This window comes from Lepidochelys olivacea, assembly GCF_965140295.1.
Source record: "Lepidochelys olivacea isolate rLepOli2 genome assembly, chromosome: 3".
In the NCBI taxonomy this organism is placed as follows: domain Eukaryota; kingdom Metazoa; phylum Chordata; order Testudines; family Cheloniidae; genus Lepidochelys; species Lepidochelys olivacea.
The window spans coordinates 208,160,637-208,179,724 of NC_140413.1; the positions used below are offsets into that span (position 1 = coordinate 208,160,637).

At 42.2% G+C, this 19,088-nt stretch overlaps 1 protein-coding gene across 2 annotated transcripts in view; it reads right to left on the minus strand.

Annotated features, from left to right (window-relative positions):
* Positions 1 to 4,443: 4,443 nt before the first annotated feature.
* NPHP1 (nephrocystin 1) overlaps positions 4,444 to 19,088 on the minus strand; it is a 37,435-nt gene continuing 22,790 nt past the window's right edge. The window contains exons 15-20 of one of the 2 annotated variants that reach the window (XM_084624671.1): positions 18,726 to 18,802; positions 17,130 to 17,229; positions 15,324 to 15,436; positions 8,621 to 8,694; positions 6,774 to 6,818; positions 4,444 to 4,915 (exon numbers count right to left, since the gene is read on the minus strand). In XM_084624671.1, coding sequence (XP_084480797.1) covers positions 4,637 to 4,915; positions 6,774 to 6,818; positions 8,621 to 8,694; positions 15,324 to 15,436; positions 17,130 to 17,229; positions 18,726 to 18,802 — 688 coding nt within the window. In that variant the 3' untranslated portion in view covers positions 4,444 to 4,636. The remainder of the gene's footprint in view (positions 4,916 to 6,773; positions 6,819 to 8,620; positions 8,695 to 15,323; positions 15,437 to 17,129; positions 17,230 to 18,725; positions 18,803 to 19,088) is intronic. The other variant, XM_084624672.1, reaches the window with a different exon arrangement.

The following is a 19,088-nucleotide window of genomic DNA, read 5'->3' on the forward strand; positions in this document are numbered from 1 at the left end:
TGTACCCTAGAGTTCAGAGTGGGGAAGGAACCTTGTCAAAAGTACATTCGTTGGAAAGGGAATAAGAGCATGAGTGACAAAGTGGGAATGATTTGTAATATTTTTAGGATTCTGATATGTGCCTCAGTTTCCTCCTACACCTTGCACAGCTACCTGGCAGGGAATGGGAGGATTAACTCTGCTGTCAGGACAAAATACAAGCCATAATGGGTGTGTCACCTAGCTGTCTGGGCCGTTAAAGAACATGCTGAAACCAACCCAGATCAACAGAGGATCCAGCAAGACAAAGAGACACCCCAATGACTGAACAATCTACACTGAACAGCAGGAAAACCCAGCAGATGGGACATGTGCACTGAGCTGGAGAACCAATGGGGAAAGTGCTAGGCGATGGGGACAAGGACTGCCCTTTGGAGGGACTCGGGAGCAATCACCTGGGTGGACAAAAGGGACGAGAGAAGGAGCCAGAGAGGGAGACCATCACCTCATGGCACTGGTTTGACCACAATGGACTATGGTGTAACATCTGCCTCTCTGTTCTAACCCAAAGGACTTTCAGACTCTGTAGCCAGGTGACTCATAAACGGTAACCTTGTTTTGCAAAGGCTGCCTGTGTTGCACTGAACGCTCACTGAAAGAATTATGCCCTGAAGGGGCACAGTACGATATTCGCGCAGGACTCCCACTTGGCTGGATTCACTGCAGGGAGCCACGGAGACAGGAATCCCAGCTGCCATAGACCAGACCCTGGGACTCCATAACAGCGTGTACTTACACACATATGTATGCACCAGGGCCCCAGGAGTTCGCCTGCAAACCGGCAATGCCATGCAGTGTGTAATCAATGCCTTAATCTTCTCCAAGGTTTTGCTGACTCTTAGAAAAGAATAACCAAAATTAGAGAGGGAAATGTATTAAGAAATCCAGTCCATCACCCTGCCAGGGCAGGAATGTTTCCTACAGTGTGTTATCTGCTAATTCTCAAACCTCCCAAGTTCTGGGTCTTCCACTCCTCCCATTAAGAGATTATTTCACCCAGGTCTTGCCCCTCGGACTACCCTAAATAAGTGGACATACCAAAGGGTGAGAAATCTGTTAACTCCCCCCACAGCACTGCCCTCTCCCCTGCACCTTACAGTACATCTGCACCACAAATTAAGATCTGACTGCAGCATGGGTGGGCATAGCCACGCCAGTTTTAATGTAGCTGGCAGAGGTAGCAGTGATAACGAGGACACGGCAGCATGGATATCAGCCCAGACCAGCTGCCCCAGGATAAGCCTGCCAGGGACCCTGAGTACATAGGTTGCTGGCCCATGCCAGGGGCCACACTGCCATGTCTTTACTGCTCTTGTTACCCATGCTAGCAGGATTAAAGCTGGCACAGGTATGCCTACTTGATTTGCAATGCAGGCCTACCCTGGACAGTGCTTACCCAATATGTAAGAGAGACACAAAACCTACATTAAAAAAACATTATTGAGGTTGTATCACGGACTTAAAAGTTAGGAAATGCCAGAGTTAAGGGTGTCTGTGCAACTTTCAAACTCTTGCCTATCTTCTCCAACCTGTCTCTGCCCCACCCCTGGTTCCAGTGCAACCCTTTACCTAGCTAGTCCCAGTATCCATTCTCCAGCTACTCATCTCACCCGCAATGTCCTTGCCTAGCAAACACTAGTCCCACCTCTCTGGAAGTACCGTCCCAGGCTCCTCGCTCCCGGTCCCACGTTCCTTGCCCAGCCAGTATCAATTCCATCCCCCTTCCCCTCTGGCTCCTCATCCAATCTTCTCTCCATTTCCCCCTCCCCCACTTCGGTCCTTCAGTGCCGCCGAACACACCAGGGGTGAAGGACCCGCCGCCACTTCTTCTGCTGCGGGTCTTTGGTGGCAATTCGGCGGCAGGAGTCCTTCCGCTCCATGTCTTCGGCGAATCCCTTTCCAATCTCCTCCAAACTGCATTCAGGCCCTGCCCCCAGGCTCCTGGCACTGCTGGCCGGCCCCACCTGTTTCCTGGGCACTCCAGACAGGCCTTGTGCCAGCAGGGAGAGCAGAGAGACTGTCTGGTGCCACTTACTACAACAGTTCCCGGTGACCAAATGCGGGACTAGACTCAGAACAACTCAAGACAATACCAATAACTGATCTTTTCCCAACAAACACATTTAACACCATCTAACAGACTGTCAAGCAAGGAACTTTTCCAGTAAAAGGCTCTATCCAGCGAGAGGGAAAAGAAATAAAAAGTTGTATAAACACTTTCTCCTAAGTTTCTAATGCAAGTCTGGGCTTTTCCTCCTTCTTCCAGGAGTTTAATAAAAGATTAAAAGTTGTTAATGGCGGTGGTTACAATAGAAGTAAGTCAGTGATAACTTGACACCAAACCCCAAAACACAGGTATCTGTTTAACATTATAAGAGTATAGAGGTTTTATTTATCCTGTTGAGCCCCTGCTTAGCAACAAAACCAACACACCTTTTCTGAGTGTCCTAAAGAAAACACTAAAAATATTCTTCTGAAGTACAGTAGTATCCTGCTGCTCATTACTTGGGAATGCATGGTGAATACTTATTTCTCAGCCTGATTGACTTTGCTAAACTAGTTCCCTAAAAAAAGTATTTTATTGCTGTTTTCTTTGCGTACTAATTTACCTGGTCACTTGGGCATTGTGCCTAGATTCCTGCATTTTTCTCATTAAGGAGACGCCCATATTGAAACTGAGACGTGAACACAGCCATTCTAAATGAACTATAGAAAATATTGTTACATCTAAATAGTTGGCTCAACTTTATGGTCCATGCTTCATTAATATTATTTGTTATGGGATAAGAGGGAAGGCCCTCTCATGGATCAGAAACTGGTTAAAAGATAGGAAACAAAGGGTAGGGAAAAAATGGTCGGTTTTCAGAATGGAGAGAGGTAAATAGTGGCGTTCCCCAGGGGTCTGTAGTGGGACCAGTCCTATTCCACATATTCATAAGTGATCTGGAAAAAGAGGTAAACAGTGAGGTGGCAAAATTTGCAGATACAAAATTACTCAAGATAGTTAAGTACAAAGTTGCCTGTGAAGAGTTACAAAGGGATCTCACAAAAGTGAGTGACTGGGCAACAAAATGGCAGATGAAACTGAATGTTGATAAATGCAAAGTAATGCACATTGGAAAACATAATCCCGACTATACATATAAAATGACAGGGACTAAATTAGCTGTTCGCACTCAAGAAAGAAATCTTGGAGTCATTGTGGATAGTTCTCTGAAAACATCCACTCAGTGTGCAGCAGCAGTCAAAAAAGCGAACAGAATGCTGGGAATCATTAGGAAAGGGATAGATAATAAGACAGAAAATATCCTATTGCCTCTCTATAAATCCATGGTATGTCCACACCTTGAATACTGCATGCAGCTATGGTCGCCCTATCTCAAAAAAGATATATTGGAACTGTAAAAGGTTCAGAAAAAGAGCAACAAAAATGGTCAGGGGTATGGAACAGCTTCCATATAAGGAGAGATTAATAAGACTGGGACTTTTCAGCATGGAAAAGAGACGACTAAGGGGGGATATGCTAGAGGTCTATAAAATCATGACTGGTGTGGAGAAAGTAAATGAGGAAGTGTTGTTTACTCCTTCTCATAATACAAGAACTAGGAGTCACTAAATGAAATCAATAGGCAGCAGGTTTAAAATAAACAAAACAAAGTATTTTTTCATACAACACAGTCAACCTGTGGAACTCTTAGCCAGAGGATGTTGTGAAGGCCAAGACTATAACAGGGGTCAAAAAAGAACTAGATAAATTCATGGCACATCGATTCATCAATGGCTATTAGCCAGGATGGGGAGAGATGAAAACCATGCTCTGAAGTGTCCCTAGCCTCTGTTTGCCAGAAGCTGGGAATGGACAACCGGGGATGGATCACTTGACGATTCCGTGTTCTGTTCATTCCCTCTGAAGCACCTGGCATTGGCCACTGTCGGAAGACAGGGTACTGGGCTAGATGGACCATTGGTCAAACCCAGTATAGCCATTATGTTCTTATTATTTGTATTATTGCACTGCCTAGGACCTCTAGTCATAGACCAAGATCCCAAGTTGCTAGGCATAGAACAAAAAGATTGTCAGCTCTTTGAGGCAGGGATCATCTAAATATAAGTCAAGAGACAGCAGACGGATGCAGACAAACCCATATGGGAGTACAAGGAAACAATAAGGCAATATTGGTCTCAGCATGACAGCAGCCTAGCCGGTTTTTGTAGGCATCGCGGCAAAGGAGGGTTTTTGAAGGAGGATAATGGGTTACTTTTGCTTCACAACACTCAGCTACACAAAACAGGAGGAGCAATGGATTTCACTGATAACGGTACTCATTTGAAAATGAAAACAAAGCTTTTTTGTAAAATCATGTAAATAAGGAGATAAAATACTTGTTATAAACCAGTAGTATATGCTGTGTAAAAAAAAGTTTATGATGTGCAAATATTGTTATGTACAATACAATTTGCTTGCAAAATATGCTTTGGACAAACAATAAACCCAACCCATGTGGTAATATAATCCTCTCTCATTTTGGTAAGATGATTAGTTATGTTTTTAATTTAGTCTTGTACACGCGACAGTGTAAGGGCCTTAAAAGTCCACTCAAACTGAGGCACTGCTCTTCCTTGCTTGCCCTAAGAAGTCGTATGTGATCTCTGAAATATCAAAAGCTTTATGAACACTTTCTGAGGAGAGCAGAGAGTAGAGTGCACTGTCTTTTTCTTGGTTCCGCTTCAGGAAGTCAGCAATCACTTTCCAGCGCGAGGCTTCAGACTCTTCATCTGCCCACTTGTGCTCTGGGAGGAAAGTGGACTGGAGAAGAGGGAAGACACAGTCATGGTACACCAGGAAAAACACAGACTTCAGAAATTCTTGGTCTCTCTAAAAGTAAGAAAATGAAATCGTTCAGAAAGGCCCCCGCAAAAGCCTGTGTGGTTTGAAAGCATTTCTAGTGAGTCATATGTACAAAACCAAAATGAGAAGATATAGTAATTCTGCTGACTGTTATTCCCAGTTCTCAGGAACATCTTTAGATACTCGGTGTTGAGAAACCCACGATGCTTCAAAAAATTACTGTCATGTAAATGCCAGCAGTGTTGTTATCATGTACACTGATGTTTAGTGTGCCTAATTTGGTTTATTTTAAAATGTTTAACCCTAACTTTTCTTGCACTATACTTTAATGTACTAAAATACAGTGGGGCCAACAAGTACCAATTCTATTTCATGACACTCCTGATAAAACTGCCTTGATACAAATGGGCTCCTTTGTGAAAGAAGCTTAACTGAAAAAAGGAAATAACATGAAACTGTTAAGTGTAAAGGGAAAAACTGTGTGTGTCCTTTACTGCTCCTTTAATATCTACCCTATAGAGACAGTCTTAAAGCCCCTTTTCTTTTCCCCCAGAAAAATGTTTTTCCTGTTTGTGTTTTTACATTTGAAATACCAGGGATTTCCAGTCTTGTCTTCACTGGTTTTGCTGGAGGGAAGCTTATTTATTATGGGAAAAACTGATGTAATCTTTATACAGTATGTCAAGGACCTGATCCAAATCTCCCATTGACGTCAATGGCCTTTAGTTCAGGCCCCAACAAAACTACAAGGGGTACCTTTTTATTCTTAGCAGTTCAACTTTAAAAGCATGTGGCCTACAGCCAATAAAACATGTATGTTCAGTATTATTTGTTTATAAAACAAAATAGTCCGTCATACTACACTGACCAAAAACCACTAGGGGATATTTACATTTATGGACTATGAGGGTTGAAAGCAACCCATGACGATCCTATATTAACACTGAGGCAAGCTGGCTATAATTATAAGCTAACATCACATCCCTTCTTTGTTGCTTTGATACTATACTACAAGTGTGGATGAAAAAGGATGGGAAGAACTGCATTTATAGTACTTAATTCTTCTCATCCCATTTCTGTTAATGACAGAAATCAGTTTAGAAGTAAGTACTATAATCATTTTAGCGACAGAAATTATTCCATCTAGTTACAGCACTGTAGCGGGGTGGTCACCCCGCTCCTGCCCGGAAGGGGTTAAATGCAGCCCCAGGGGAGGGCTGTGGCTGGGGAAGGCTGAAGGGAGAAGCAGCCTCAGCTGTGGCCACGCCCCAATCAGGGCCTAGCTGGCCCTTATAAGAGGGCAGTGGGCCGGGAGCAAACAGTCTCTCTCTGTCTCTAGAGGGAGAAGGCCTGGCTGCTGGGAAGCTGAATAGAGTACCTGAGGGGAGCAGGGCTGGGGAATATGGCAAGGGAGCTCCCGCCTGGAAAAGCCCCAGGCTGCAGCCTTGTTAAAGGCCAGAAAGGTGCAAGGATGCGGCCCAGGGTAGGCAGAGGCAGCTGGTCCAAACCCCCCTTGCCTGTGATGATTGGCTTTTACTGACTGCAGTCGGCCCCAGTGAAAGGGGGCTAGATGGTGACTGGCAGTAGCCACTGAAGCGAGGTGGGGATAGTGGCTGGGGGTTTCCCTGTGTGGAGAGACCCAGAGAGCGGGTGTAATGCCAGGGGGCAGCGCCCAAGCACAAAGGGCATCGGGTCTGGGAGGGACAGGGGGGCTAGGCGCAGCAAGGCACCAGCCTGCAGAGGGCACTCTGGGTCAAAAGAGCTAATTCCCAGGACGACTGACAGGTGGCGCTGCAGGGGTGAGTCTCGCCCTGTTACAAGCACTGAAAGAAATACCTTTGGCTTGGATAAGATTTAATATCACATAGAGAAAATCTGTTATTACCTTTTCTGATCGCTTTAATGTGCTTTCCTTTTCTGCCCAAGCACTCTAAAATAAAATGCAGAACTTGACATCAGACTGAGTTTGGAAAACTGTGAAGATGCATTTAAGGACATTTTTTGAGCTGCAAAAGACATTTCTTTGACTTGATTCAATCCAGTTGATACTTGGAGTATTGTCCTCAGACATCAAAGAGCAGACGAGACCACAAAGCAGGATGCAGAGATTTCTAGCACAAATCTGGGATCTGTCCTCCCTCCACCTATCTTTCTAGTCACTGCCATACATTCTCCAGAACAAGTGTGTTTAGCAGGACAGGACTTGGACTGGAAGGATGAGAGGGAAATGACAGAGAGAAAGAGAGCAGGGGGAGGAGAAAAGTTTTTCCTGGAACTTTTAAGTACCTCTGGGAGACCAGAGAGTGACCCCCCCACTCAATACTCTAACATTCTTCTCACCATCTGGGAAATGTCATGGACCCAAAGAGGACAAGGAGGATTCAAGGAATAAATAAAGGTGGTTTCCATGTCCCTTTTGTCAAGGGGGTGCATAATTATGGTAATTTCCAGGAGCAGTGGTAATCTGCAGGGAGTTTTGATGAAGTCAGCTCAGTCTATTCCCAAAATCAATTAGATTTCATTGGGGGAATTTTTGCCAAAATCTACGGTGTTTCAATGGGGAATTTTATAAGAGTTTATTTTTTGTTTAGTTCACATCTGAACTTTGCCTTCCTTATGTTTAAGGAATCTAAATGTGTATTATCATTATTTAAACGAATGACTGCTGGACCAAATTGTATAGAAATCACCAGAAGTTGCCCCTAACTAGTTAGAACCCCATTAAAAATAATCTAAGGTCAATCATTTTTTAAGAAAACAATTCTAACACAGTTTGGGCCTTCTTCAGACTGGGTGACCAAACAGTGTTGTAACATTTAACTTTGGTTCCTTAATTTGGACTGAGGTGAGTGTAGACAAGGAGAAAACCTGAAGACTGCAAATAATTGAATTTATTTAAATTGTCACTATTTAAATGTTTTAAATTAAAAAAAAATTGTAAATTTTTAATTTGCAACCTTATTTTTGAAGAACATCAACCATATGGCTGAACAGTAAATGTTTCTGCTAAGACGATTAGCAATCAACTTGCTTAATACCACTTTGAGATCATCGTGGCAGCTCGTATCTCAGAGTTACTACTACAGTGTGTCTGCAGACTCAGGAAGACAGCAGTGCACTGGTTTACATCTGCAAGGTTATATTCACAACTACACAGGTTTAATATTTTTTATTGAAACCCTACATTTTGCAGATAACATTGGAATGCCAAATACTTTCTGATGCCACAAAAATCTGCATTTTACTTGGTGGGCGTGTCCATTTCCCTGACAGAAGAACACCAGTTGTGTACTGGTTGAATTTAATCCGTTAACAAATTGTGAAGAGCAGTAAATATGAAAAAAAGAAAGATGTTAGTAAAATTAAAGTCTGCTTTTAAACTGTACTATTTCAATTCATTTGTTCAGTTCTTTCCTGTTAAATAGTTCACCCTTGCCCCACTCCCAAAAGAATCCGTCTCCAGACACTATGGGAAAATTTTGAAGTAGTATTTATACATCTTTCTGCTTTGCTTCTGTCACATGTACTTGATTGCCTTCCTTAATTATGATGTAAATGAGTAAAAAAGGAATGTAGGCTCATCAAATCTGCACATGCTTGAAAGAACTGTAGTTTCTCTGTCATTTGCTTTTTCCATTTACTACTTACAAGACAACAAAAAAACCTCACCAAATCACTTGTAATACCTTAAAAGCCTACAAGTGTCATAACAATATACTATGTATTACATACCCTAAGTGCATCCATAAGGTCAGGCTGCTCCATGAGTTTGGGGAAAGTTGCTAAAATAGGATTACTGATTAAATCTGAAATGGAAAACAATTATCTCTATTATGATTAATGAGATTTTAAATAAGATTACAATTACATCCGCACTAAAAATGACTCAGAATTTCAGCATTAAAAATATCATTGCACTTTCTCATGATTTTGAGTAGTACCCCTGAACACAGTAACAAAGAGGAGTCCGGTGGCACTTTAAAGACTAACAGATTGAACACAATGTAAACTATTGTACTGTTCTATTGTATCCACATTTTAAAGGTGAAATACTCAAGGTTTAGTAAATATTAGTAATTGACCATTTTCAAAATGTATCAGGAAAATGAAACACTGAATTCTTTTTATAGAGTTTAATAGGCATTTTAAACTGCCTAATTCAGGAGTATTCGTTATTTAAAGAAATATACAAATAACTTTTACATAACTCTGAACAACATCCATCTTGCCTGGTTTTCCCTACACAGAAAAAGGTATAATGAGATCCATTGGTTGGAAGCTGAATCTAGAAAAAATTAGACTAGAAAAAAAAGAAGAGTTACTTACTTTTCCGTAACTGTTGTTCTTCGACATGTGTTGCACACGTCCATTCCACTGTAGGTGTGTGCGTACCTCATGCACAGTTGACAGGGAACATTTTCCCTCAGTTAGAATGACTTGAGTGCCCTCTGCCACAGTGCACCACTGCAGAATAAGGGAGACGTGGGCTTGCGGTCTACCTGACCAGTGATTGCAGAACGATCTGTCCAAAACTGGCATCATTCCTGAACTAATGGGAAATGGCATAATGAGCAGCAAAAGCGTGAACTGATGATCAGGTTGCTGCCTGACAAACGTCTTGAACAGGAATTTGCGCTAGGAAGGCCCCTGATGCTGCTTGCATTCTAATCAAATGAGTCAATACTCTTGGGGGTGTTGTGACATTAGCTGACTGGCAGCACAACCGAATGCAAAAGGAAATCCACCAGGAAATCTTCGGAGTGGAAACCGATTTGCCGTTTGCCCTGTCTGCAGTTGCAACAAATAACTGATGACCAAAATGGTCCGGTGTGGTTGAAGTAGAAAGCCAATGCTTTTCTCATGTCTAAAAAATGAAGCTTTTGCTCATCTGTGTGCATATAAGGCTTTTGGAAGAACATTGGCAAATACATTTCCTGGTTCATGTGGAAATTGGAAACCACGTTTGTCAAGAATTTCGGATGAGGACATAGGTAAACTCTGTTCTTATGGGCAACTGTGTACAAAAGTCCTGAGACCAAGGCTCTCAGTTTGCCCACTCCCCTTGTGAGGTTATTGGAACCATAAACACCACTTTCATAGAGAAGTGGAGTAGGAAGTATGCCACAACAGCTTCAAAGGGAGGCCCCATTAACTTTGTTAGCATGAGGTTGGGATCCCATGGCAGAACAGGTTGTTGAACCAGAGGGCATAATCTGTGCAGCCCTTTTAGAAATATGATAGTTATGGGGCTGGAAAAAAACAGTCTATTCCCAGTGGAGGGTGGAATGCTGAAATAGCTGCCAAATGTACTTTAATGGAACTAACCGATAGGCCTTGATGTTTTTGGTGCAACAGATAATCCACAATGTGGTTAATGGAAACCTGCCTTGGAGACCTCTGCTGAAACCAGACAGTTTCCATTTGGCCAGATAAATACACCTAGTTGAAGGCTTTCTGCTCTTCAGAAGCACCTCCTGAATGTTTTTCGGTCGAGTCACTTCTAGTTAGCCATGAAGCATCCATGCCATCAAGTGGAGGGCCTGTAGGTTGGGATGGAGAAGGCAGCTGTGGTCCTGAGAAATCGCATCAGAATCTAATGAGAGAGGTGAAAGAGGCCTCACCAACAATGCTAGCAAGGCCATGCTGGTGCTATTAGAATGAGGCAAGCATGATCCTACCTGGCCTTGAATAGAACTCCGGATAGTAATGGTTTTGGAGGACAGGCATACAGCAGGGAGTTTCTCCATGATAGCTGGAAAGTGTCCATCAAAGATGCAGGGCTGTGACCCCCCTTGGGAGCAGAACTGATGGCATCTTCTGTTGGTCTTTGTTGTAAACAGGTCCACTTGGGGAATTCCCACAGCTGGAAGATGGGCCTGGCTGTGTCTGGCTCGTAGTGAGCGGAGAAAGATCTGCGTAGGTGATCTGCCAGTGTGTTCTACTCTCTCAGGCTGTAAATCACTTTGAGGTAACGGAACTGGTTATGCAGATCTCCCAGAGCAGAACTGCCCCCGATACAGTTGGGACGAACGCACCCCTCACTGTCTGTTTACGTAAAACATAGGTGCTGTATTGTCCATTAACACTGGCACACTTTCCCCCAGAATACTTGGACGAAAGGCTGAACAGGCTACACAGATAGCACGTAGTTCCCTGATGTTTATATCAGCCCTCGGCTCCTGTGAGGACCATAGCCCTTGGGTTTGTAGGGTTCCAATATGTGCCACCCAACCCAGGGGTGGGGCATCTGTGATCAGTGTGAGCGCCGGCTGCAGAAAAACGAAGGGGGTTCCCACGCTAACATTCTGAGGGCCTGTCCACCAATCCAGGGAGGACCAAACTACCTCTGGAATGTGAATTGCCTTGTCTAAACAATGTCAACAGGGCATACATTGACGCTAGTCATCCTTGAGGCCTCCTGAGGTGAAGGCTGGCATGCTGTACCACATACGTACATGCTGCCATGTGCCCCAGAAGTCTGAGGAAAGTGCTCACTGTGGTAATGGGATGCACTTTTCGATGCAATAATAGGTTTTGGAGAGTTTGGAACCCTTACTGGGGCACAAATGCTCTGGCTTTTGTAGCATCCAGTAGTGCTCTGATAAACTCTATTCTTTGCACAGGTTCTAGAATTGATTTGTCCTGAGTAATACCTCCAGTGCATTGAAGGTCGACTGAATGATTGCCATGTGGGACAGAACTTGAGATCGAGACCTGCCCCTTACTGGCCAGTCTCCCAGGTAGGAAAAGACATGGATTCCCAATCTCCTTTGATACATAGCTACCAGCACCAAGCATTTAATGAAAGATATTACTTCACCATCTTATCTCTCTAATATCCTGGGATCAACACAGCTACAACTACACTGCATAAAGCAGTTCTTGGTGAGCCTTGTAATCCTCTGGCAGGGGAGAATTGCTCACCATCTCTACAGCCTCACCTCTTGATGAGGATGCTGAGGCAATGGCTGACCTGCCTCTGCTGGAGGAGAAGCTGTCTGAGCAACTTCCAGTTGCCTGATACTGGGCATGGGGGAACATTGTGTGCAGTGCCAATGACCTCTGTGCACCCTCGAAGAAGCCAACTCTGATGGATGAGGAGAGGTCCTAGCAGGGGGAGAGACACCTCATGGCATCCAGAACAGCCACTGATATGGTGGTGGTGGTGGTGGGCCCCATAGCTGTGCTGGCCATTGCCCCTTACTGGGACTGTTGAGACATTCATGGACCCTACAGCTCAGATGGAGGATAAGCTTCCTGTCTGGTATGGGACACGAAAGATCCCACTTCAGAATCTGATGAAGATGACTGAGTGCCGTGACAATGGTGGAGCTGAATCCATGTGGACCAGGGATATTAACAGTGGCTTTCCCCTGGAAGATACCAGCCTCCTAGGCACTAGTACCCCATGTTTCTGCAGGGCTGGTGCAGGGATCTCAGTTGCTGATAGCAGCTGAAACCCTTCTTGCATTACTAGGGACACAGGAGCCGAGAGAAGGTGTCTAGATCTCTGGCGGCAGCATAGGCTTCCAGTGTCGTCAGTACTGGAACTGGATCCTGGGTCTGATTAACAGAAATTTCAGGCGTTGGCTTTGACGGACCTGACATAGGTTCCAGAGTCAACTAGCCCCCCTTTGCAGGAGAGGAGCACTCTGGGGAATGCTTTCCCTCAGAGTCCCTGGCAGGGGCCTTGCTTTTAGCGGGCCTTGGTACCAAAAGTCTTGCTGAGCAAGGTACCATGTCTTTGGCAGCTCTGTGTCTCTCCTTTGGTACCAGAGACACTGAACGTGGAGCTGAAGACATCTCAGGAGGCACACTAGCCAGGGCATTGGAGCTGTTCTTCGGCTCTGCTCCAGCTCCAGGCAAAAACCTGCAGCTCCTCTGCTCTGGAGCTGCTCCACGCTCCAGCCCCGGGCTCCGCTCCAAAGCCCTGGCACTAAGTATTGATGCCCCTCTCAGAGAATGCTCTGAACATGACTGCTCCAATGGAGGGCTAAGTGCTGTCTTCATAAGGAGACACTTAAGCCTCACTGCTGTATTCTTTTTTGAGCACAGCTTAAACCCTCTACAAGCGTAACACTTGTCACTGGCCTAGGCCTCCCCCAGCTGGGGTGTGGATTACTGACCGGCATCAGTCTGGCACAGGACCAGCAGGACTTAAATGCTGGGGAGCAAGGCATGACTCTGGTCCTGAAAACCAAATCTGGTCCAAAACAGACCTAGCAGCTAAAAGCCTACCACTAACTGAATACTAAATAAACTCACTACTAAGCATTAAATGAGAAACAGACTATAAACAAAGAGTGAGCGAGATAAACTTGTGATAGCAAGAGTGGAAGCACTCCTACAGTCACTGACGATAGAAAGAACTGAGGGATGGCTCTGCCCTCTTATATTGGCACACGGTGGCGCGTGGTGACAGAGGGCATTCAACCCACCCCAACAGGTACTACTGAGGGAAAAAGTTCTCTGATAACTGTGCACAAGGCATGCACACACCTATAGTGGAATGGACATGTGCAATCACTCAAAGAAGAATAAGGCAGAAACTTTTAACAGTAAGGGTAACTGACCACTGGAACAACTTATTAAAGATGTGGAGGATTCTCCATCACTTGGAGTCTCTAAATAAAGAGACCGTGTCTTTCCAAAAGACATGCTATAGCTCAAATTGAAGTTATTAGTTATTGCAGGAATCACTGTGTGAGATTCTCTGGGCTGTTAAGCAGGAGGTCACATTCAATGATCACAACGGTCCCTTCTGGCCTTAAACTCATTTAGTAGATTATTGGTTTTTTATCTTCAGAGTCTAATTTAATAAAATAATAATGAGAGGTTATATATCCTAAAAATTAAAGAAAGGGTCTTATTTTAAGATGTGCTGAGTATCCACAACACAGATTACCTCTCGGGAAGCCATGATGGGAATTATGACTTTGAGCACCTTTGAAAATTAAACGTATTTGGGTATCTAAATATGAACTAGAAATGTTGGCTTAATTTTATTGGTAAGAGCACTACAGAAGTCCTTACCCTGGGAGTAGCCTGTACATTATTTAGAAAGTCTAGGGGGGAGATAGAGAAGAAAGCCTCATTCTAAAGTATGAATAAATATCAACCTACTACACCATGGTTAACACTCGTAATGTATTACATTGTGGCTTTTTTAAATAGTCACAATTAGAGAACACAGTAAAATTGTTATACTTTTACTGAAAGGAATATGTCTGAACCTGTATCTATTAAGATTCATTGATTTTATTCTTTCTGCTGTCAGACATAGGTTTTAAGAGCTCCTCTACTCCTCTCCTACGTACCCTCATGATTAGGGAAACATGAGAAGAATTATTAACCATAATGATAGAACCACTCTCCAGTTTGCTTGCAGATATCATGAGAATATACACATCAAAAATAAACAAGTTAGGTTTGGATCCTGACAGTTAAAGGCCCTTGTAAACATTTTCAAGAGTGAAAAAAGCCCTCCTTTAGGGACATTCCCTGTCATGCTGTACACTGCAGAAATGCATACTCAGCATTGTTAAAGCATTGCAGCAGAATTTGGAGATAACCTGGAAACATAGGAAATGCAACACTGTGATTCTGAGTGATGAGGAATTCCTAACTCCTCAGTGAATGTTTGGTGAATAAGGACCACAAGTGTTGCAACAAATACTTTTTTCAAAATAATTTTTTACAGTAGACTTTTACACTTCACTGAAAAAACTATGCTTGCAACGTTTGCATTCCACTGCGAGAACTTTAGTCAAATATGACAACTCATTTGATGCAAGTTAAAATATTACTAGCCTGAAATACAAATACAAATAAACTTTAAAAAAGACTCTTGAGTAGAAACAAGGGACTCTAAAAATGGCTGAAGGAGAAGAAAACAGGAGTACTTGTGGCACCTGTTCTTTTTTGCGGATACAGACTAACACGGCTGCTACTCTGAAACCTGAAGGAGAAGAGGTTTCATTCAGTTTCCTCTGGAAACTGCAAATGAAGTTCCTCCAGACTGAATGGTTATAGAATGTCTATACAACTCTAGATACGGTGTGCTACTTTCATTCATACTTCTTAAAATTGGAACATGTAGGTTAAACAGCATAAGACGGCAGGAAACATAAGGCAGTTAACACAACGGGCCCCAGATCTTTCTTAAACTGGAGTTAATGACAAATGATTACATTACAAAAACAACACACTGCCATCCTAATTGGCTGAGATCTATTACATTGTGCAAATCTTTAAACTTCTTTTTAGAAAAGTAAAATATATACAAACTTGGGTGCATGTAATATACTATATTCTGCTAGGCCTAACTTCCAGTAATTCTGCAAACATTCTCTTCCTGAAAAAGTGACCAGAAGCAGAGAGTACCAACACTACCTTTTCCCATCTGACTCTTTTTCACTAGAACAACAATTCTTACCAGCACTTTGCATGCTTATTCTGTCCTTCAGGAGCACATCACTGAGAATTTGTCGATAAAATATCAAGAGATGAATGTAGCACATACTGCCAATTAACGTTTCTGGTAGCAGACTGTTAGAAAGAGAAAATAAAAAGTTATAGATTTGTTTTCAAAACAACTCATGCAATGCATTCCCATAAGCTGGAAAACATATTACAGCCATATCAATGTATGTGAATAAACATATATTATATGAAGTTACAGATTCACAAAGCCATCACTATGACCATGTGTTTTATACATAGACTGTGAGAAGCAGTTCAGTGCCACCAATAAATGACTCAGACTGTTTAGAATCAGGAAAAAATTGAGAGCTAGTCAAAAGTATTGTGAGTTTGATTGTGTAAATGGAAGAACAGTCATTAAAATGCACATCTAATTTCAGATTTTTCCCAGGCTGCAACATATTTAAACCCTACCCAGGAGACACTTTGGAGAGACTAAATTGTTCTTTAAAGGGTCTGATTCTTCTTCCGATGAAGTCCATGGCAAAACACCCATTGACTACAAAGGGGGAGGATCAAGCCATAATTGCCAAATTAGTTTATATAGCAACTGCTGCAGTATTGTCCGTCTAAATTCAGATCCCACTCTTAAAGAAGCTTACTCTCCAATACAAAGTATAAATTATGTATGAATCTTGAAATAGTAACCATGTACATTCTAAGGGCCAAAAGAGTTCTCCAAGTGCCTATGTTTAATTCACACACATGCCATATGCTGACCTTCACCAAAGCACCAAAAAATATTCTCTTGACTTCCAAAGTCTAGGCCAGATGTTCAGTTGGGGTAAATGCCTTGGCTCCTCTAGCTTCAACCCGATATAAACCCAAAGACTTGTATCAAGTTTGAATCCTTAAGTGCCTTCAGTTTCACACTTTTTTTTTTTTTGCTAAAGAACTCTAGTCCCTCAAAGAGGACACCCCAACTCTGTACATCCAGAGGCAAAGCTGAATGTGAAGCCAATTGTTCTCTATATCACAGTGATGCCACCAAGTAAGCCACAGTATCTGCTGTTTTATAGGAGAGCGTGTTTGGCCACTTTCTTCCATTAATGCCACTCCCATTTTTTAGATTCCTCCACTGAAGCTGTTCTAGGGAAGGACATCTTGTCTTGAGAGAAAAATCACAGTGGGCCAATAATATGTGATAAGTCACTATCAACATTTGTAGTGTTGCTAAGGAAATGAATCTTAAGGGAGCTAACTTCCTTGCTTTCTCATCCTTTGCAGTGGTCTTGTGAGTTCTTCCTGATCCTGCTTCCATTAGCAGGAGACTCCGCCAATGATCATCATGTAACCCTGTACCACACATTCAGTTCTTTGAGGGGAACATACATAGCCTCAGTGGTCACTGTTTTCTACAGAGGTTACACTTCTGGGGTAAGCACTCTCTCCACTAGGGGACCTATAAAGAGGAAGGATGCTCTTGTACTTAAGGCAGTGGACAAGGACTCGAGAGGCTGGCTTCAGTTTCCAGTTCCGGCAGTTTTCCTGTGTGACCTCAGGGAAGTCACTCAATCTGCCTGATAACAACACTTCCCCAACTCATGAATTGTATGGTTTGATTAACATTTGTGGAATATGTGTTTATACTATGGTAACTGAGGCTATGTAAGTACATAGAGAGCTTTCTAAAACAAAAAACACAGACAAAACTTGGTGATCAACTTTTGCAAGTTATGCATTAAATTAGAATTGATCCACTGACCCAAAGTATCATGTACAGATCTTCACTTTATTTTTCCATACGTAGAACACTTACTTCAGGATGCCTTTTGATCGTGTGCTTAATGATCTCAGTTTCACTAGAAGTTGAGGCTGTTTCTTTAGTGTTATCATCTGATGGAAAACACCACTGCTTGCTTAAGACATAAACAGTTGAAATAAACATCAAAAATTAAATCAGATGTTTTGAAGCTAGAGTATTATAAAATGAAAAGGAACATTTAAATATGCTCATGGCAAAGTGAAGCTAAGTTTCCAAGTCCACTTTTCAAGCATGAACAGGAAACTTCCTTTCTGATATTGAACCAAGAAAAAAAATAATTTAAAATTAGCAAATTCTTAAGTCAACATCTCATAACCTCATGATCTAGGCAGCAAGTACCAAAGAACTTTTTTCTTTTTTCTGATTTGTTTTAAATAATGTGTAGCCTTGAGAGATGCATAGCAAAGTCAGTGCTTATCTATGAAGGGAAGCTTGGCACCAGTGTATGATTTTTCAGTAAAAGTAGAGACATGTGCTCTTTCAGCCTGTTGATCCGACCCTTGAAACAATGGTAAGAAGGGGAGGGGCAAATGAGACAGAACAAAGAGAGAGAAGAGCAGGTCATTTGTTTGGAGGGAGTTGGGAGAGGCCAAGGTTGTCCACGGCCTGCAACAACAAGCACCTCTGGCAAATAGGTTTATCACAGTGAAGGAGGAACACTGGGGGCACCCCCTAGTTAAAATATAGACAGTGCATCATTTGAACCACTTACGGTGAAATTTAATTTACCGCAATGGAGGATATGCACACACACGCTACATATACCATAACAAGTAACTTATTTAAGGCTGCTAAGTGCAATTCAAGAAACAATACACTATTGTATGCATCCATTTTAAAACAAAAAACAAAAAAAACAAAACTCAACTATTAAAAATCATGAAACTCTTAAGACAAGGTAAGAGTAACATTGGCTGGTGTCATAATTGTTTAGGTCAACGTTAAGATCAAATTCACTCAGACACATAAACAGAAGAATGCTCCTAGCCAGCACTCAAACAACCTCTCTCCGCCCCTTCATTTGTGATACTATTTAAAGGGATAATTTAATGGAAGCTGGGTTGTGCCCTCCACTGCTAAGGTCTATTTAAGATAATCAGGGCATGGATAGCTTATTTGGAAGGATATGTTATAAAAGAAAAAGTTTGCCATTTGTCTGAGGTAACCTCATTCTGATGTGAGTTGAAGCCAAGTCTGAATAATGTAGGTTATTACAAAAAAGTGGCAATAAAAACTATCATCATCCTGCCACATATTTGTTTTATTACAAGTCTCTTCCTGCTTATCTCCCTTTGAAGGACATAATTGTAGATACTATAGGTAATGGTGATAATACATTGTCATGAATGACTATCAGTAACAAGTTTAGAAAAAAGTCAATTTCCTCATTGTTTGTAAAATAAAGCTGTTTATGAGCTCATGCCTGCTCTTTATCCTCTCCCTGCAATTTGCCAAGGGAATCTGAATGTCGAGCATTGTTACACACTACACTCAGAACCTCAGAGGATATATAAGCATGCAAAGGTGCAAAATACAGTACCCAATTGTTATGTGTCATTTCATTTATGTAATGTACATGTGAAACTGTACCTCTTCTTGATATTGATGGGTCCACCTCAATACCTCTCTCATAGGGTGTGCCACCATTCAAAAGAAGCTCATATGTCCTGTAAATAAATAGTAATATACTTTAATAAACATAACCAGGGGGAAATGAAAACAACAGCATCACTTTTCTCTGAAAATAAAGCAAAGATCTCTCTTATTTTTAAAGAAAAGAGATCCAGTTTTTATTATTAATATTTTAATGGGAGCTGATTTTGCTTAATCACTCACAACAGCTGAAACTCAAGAAGCAAACCTGAAGCTTCTCTTTTACAGTAACAAATTAGCCACATTTCAAAATAAATATTAGCAATAATTCTCTTAAATGCAACTTCAACAGTGTGGTTT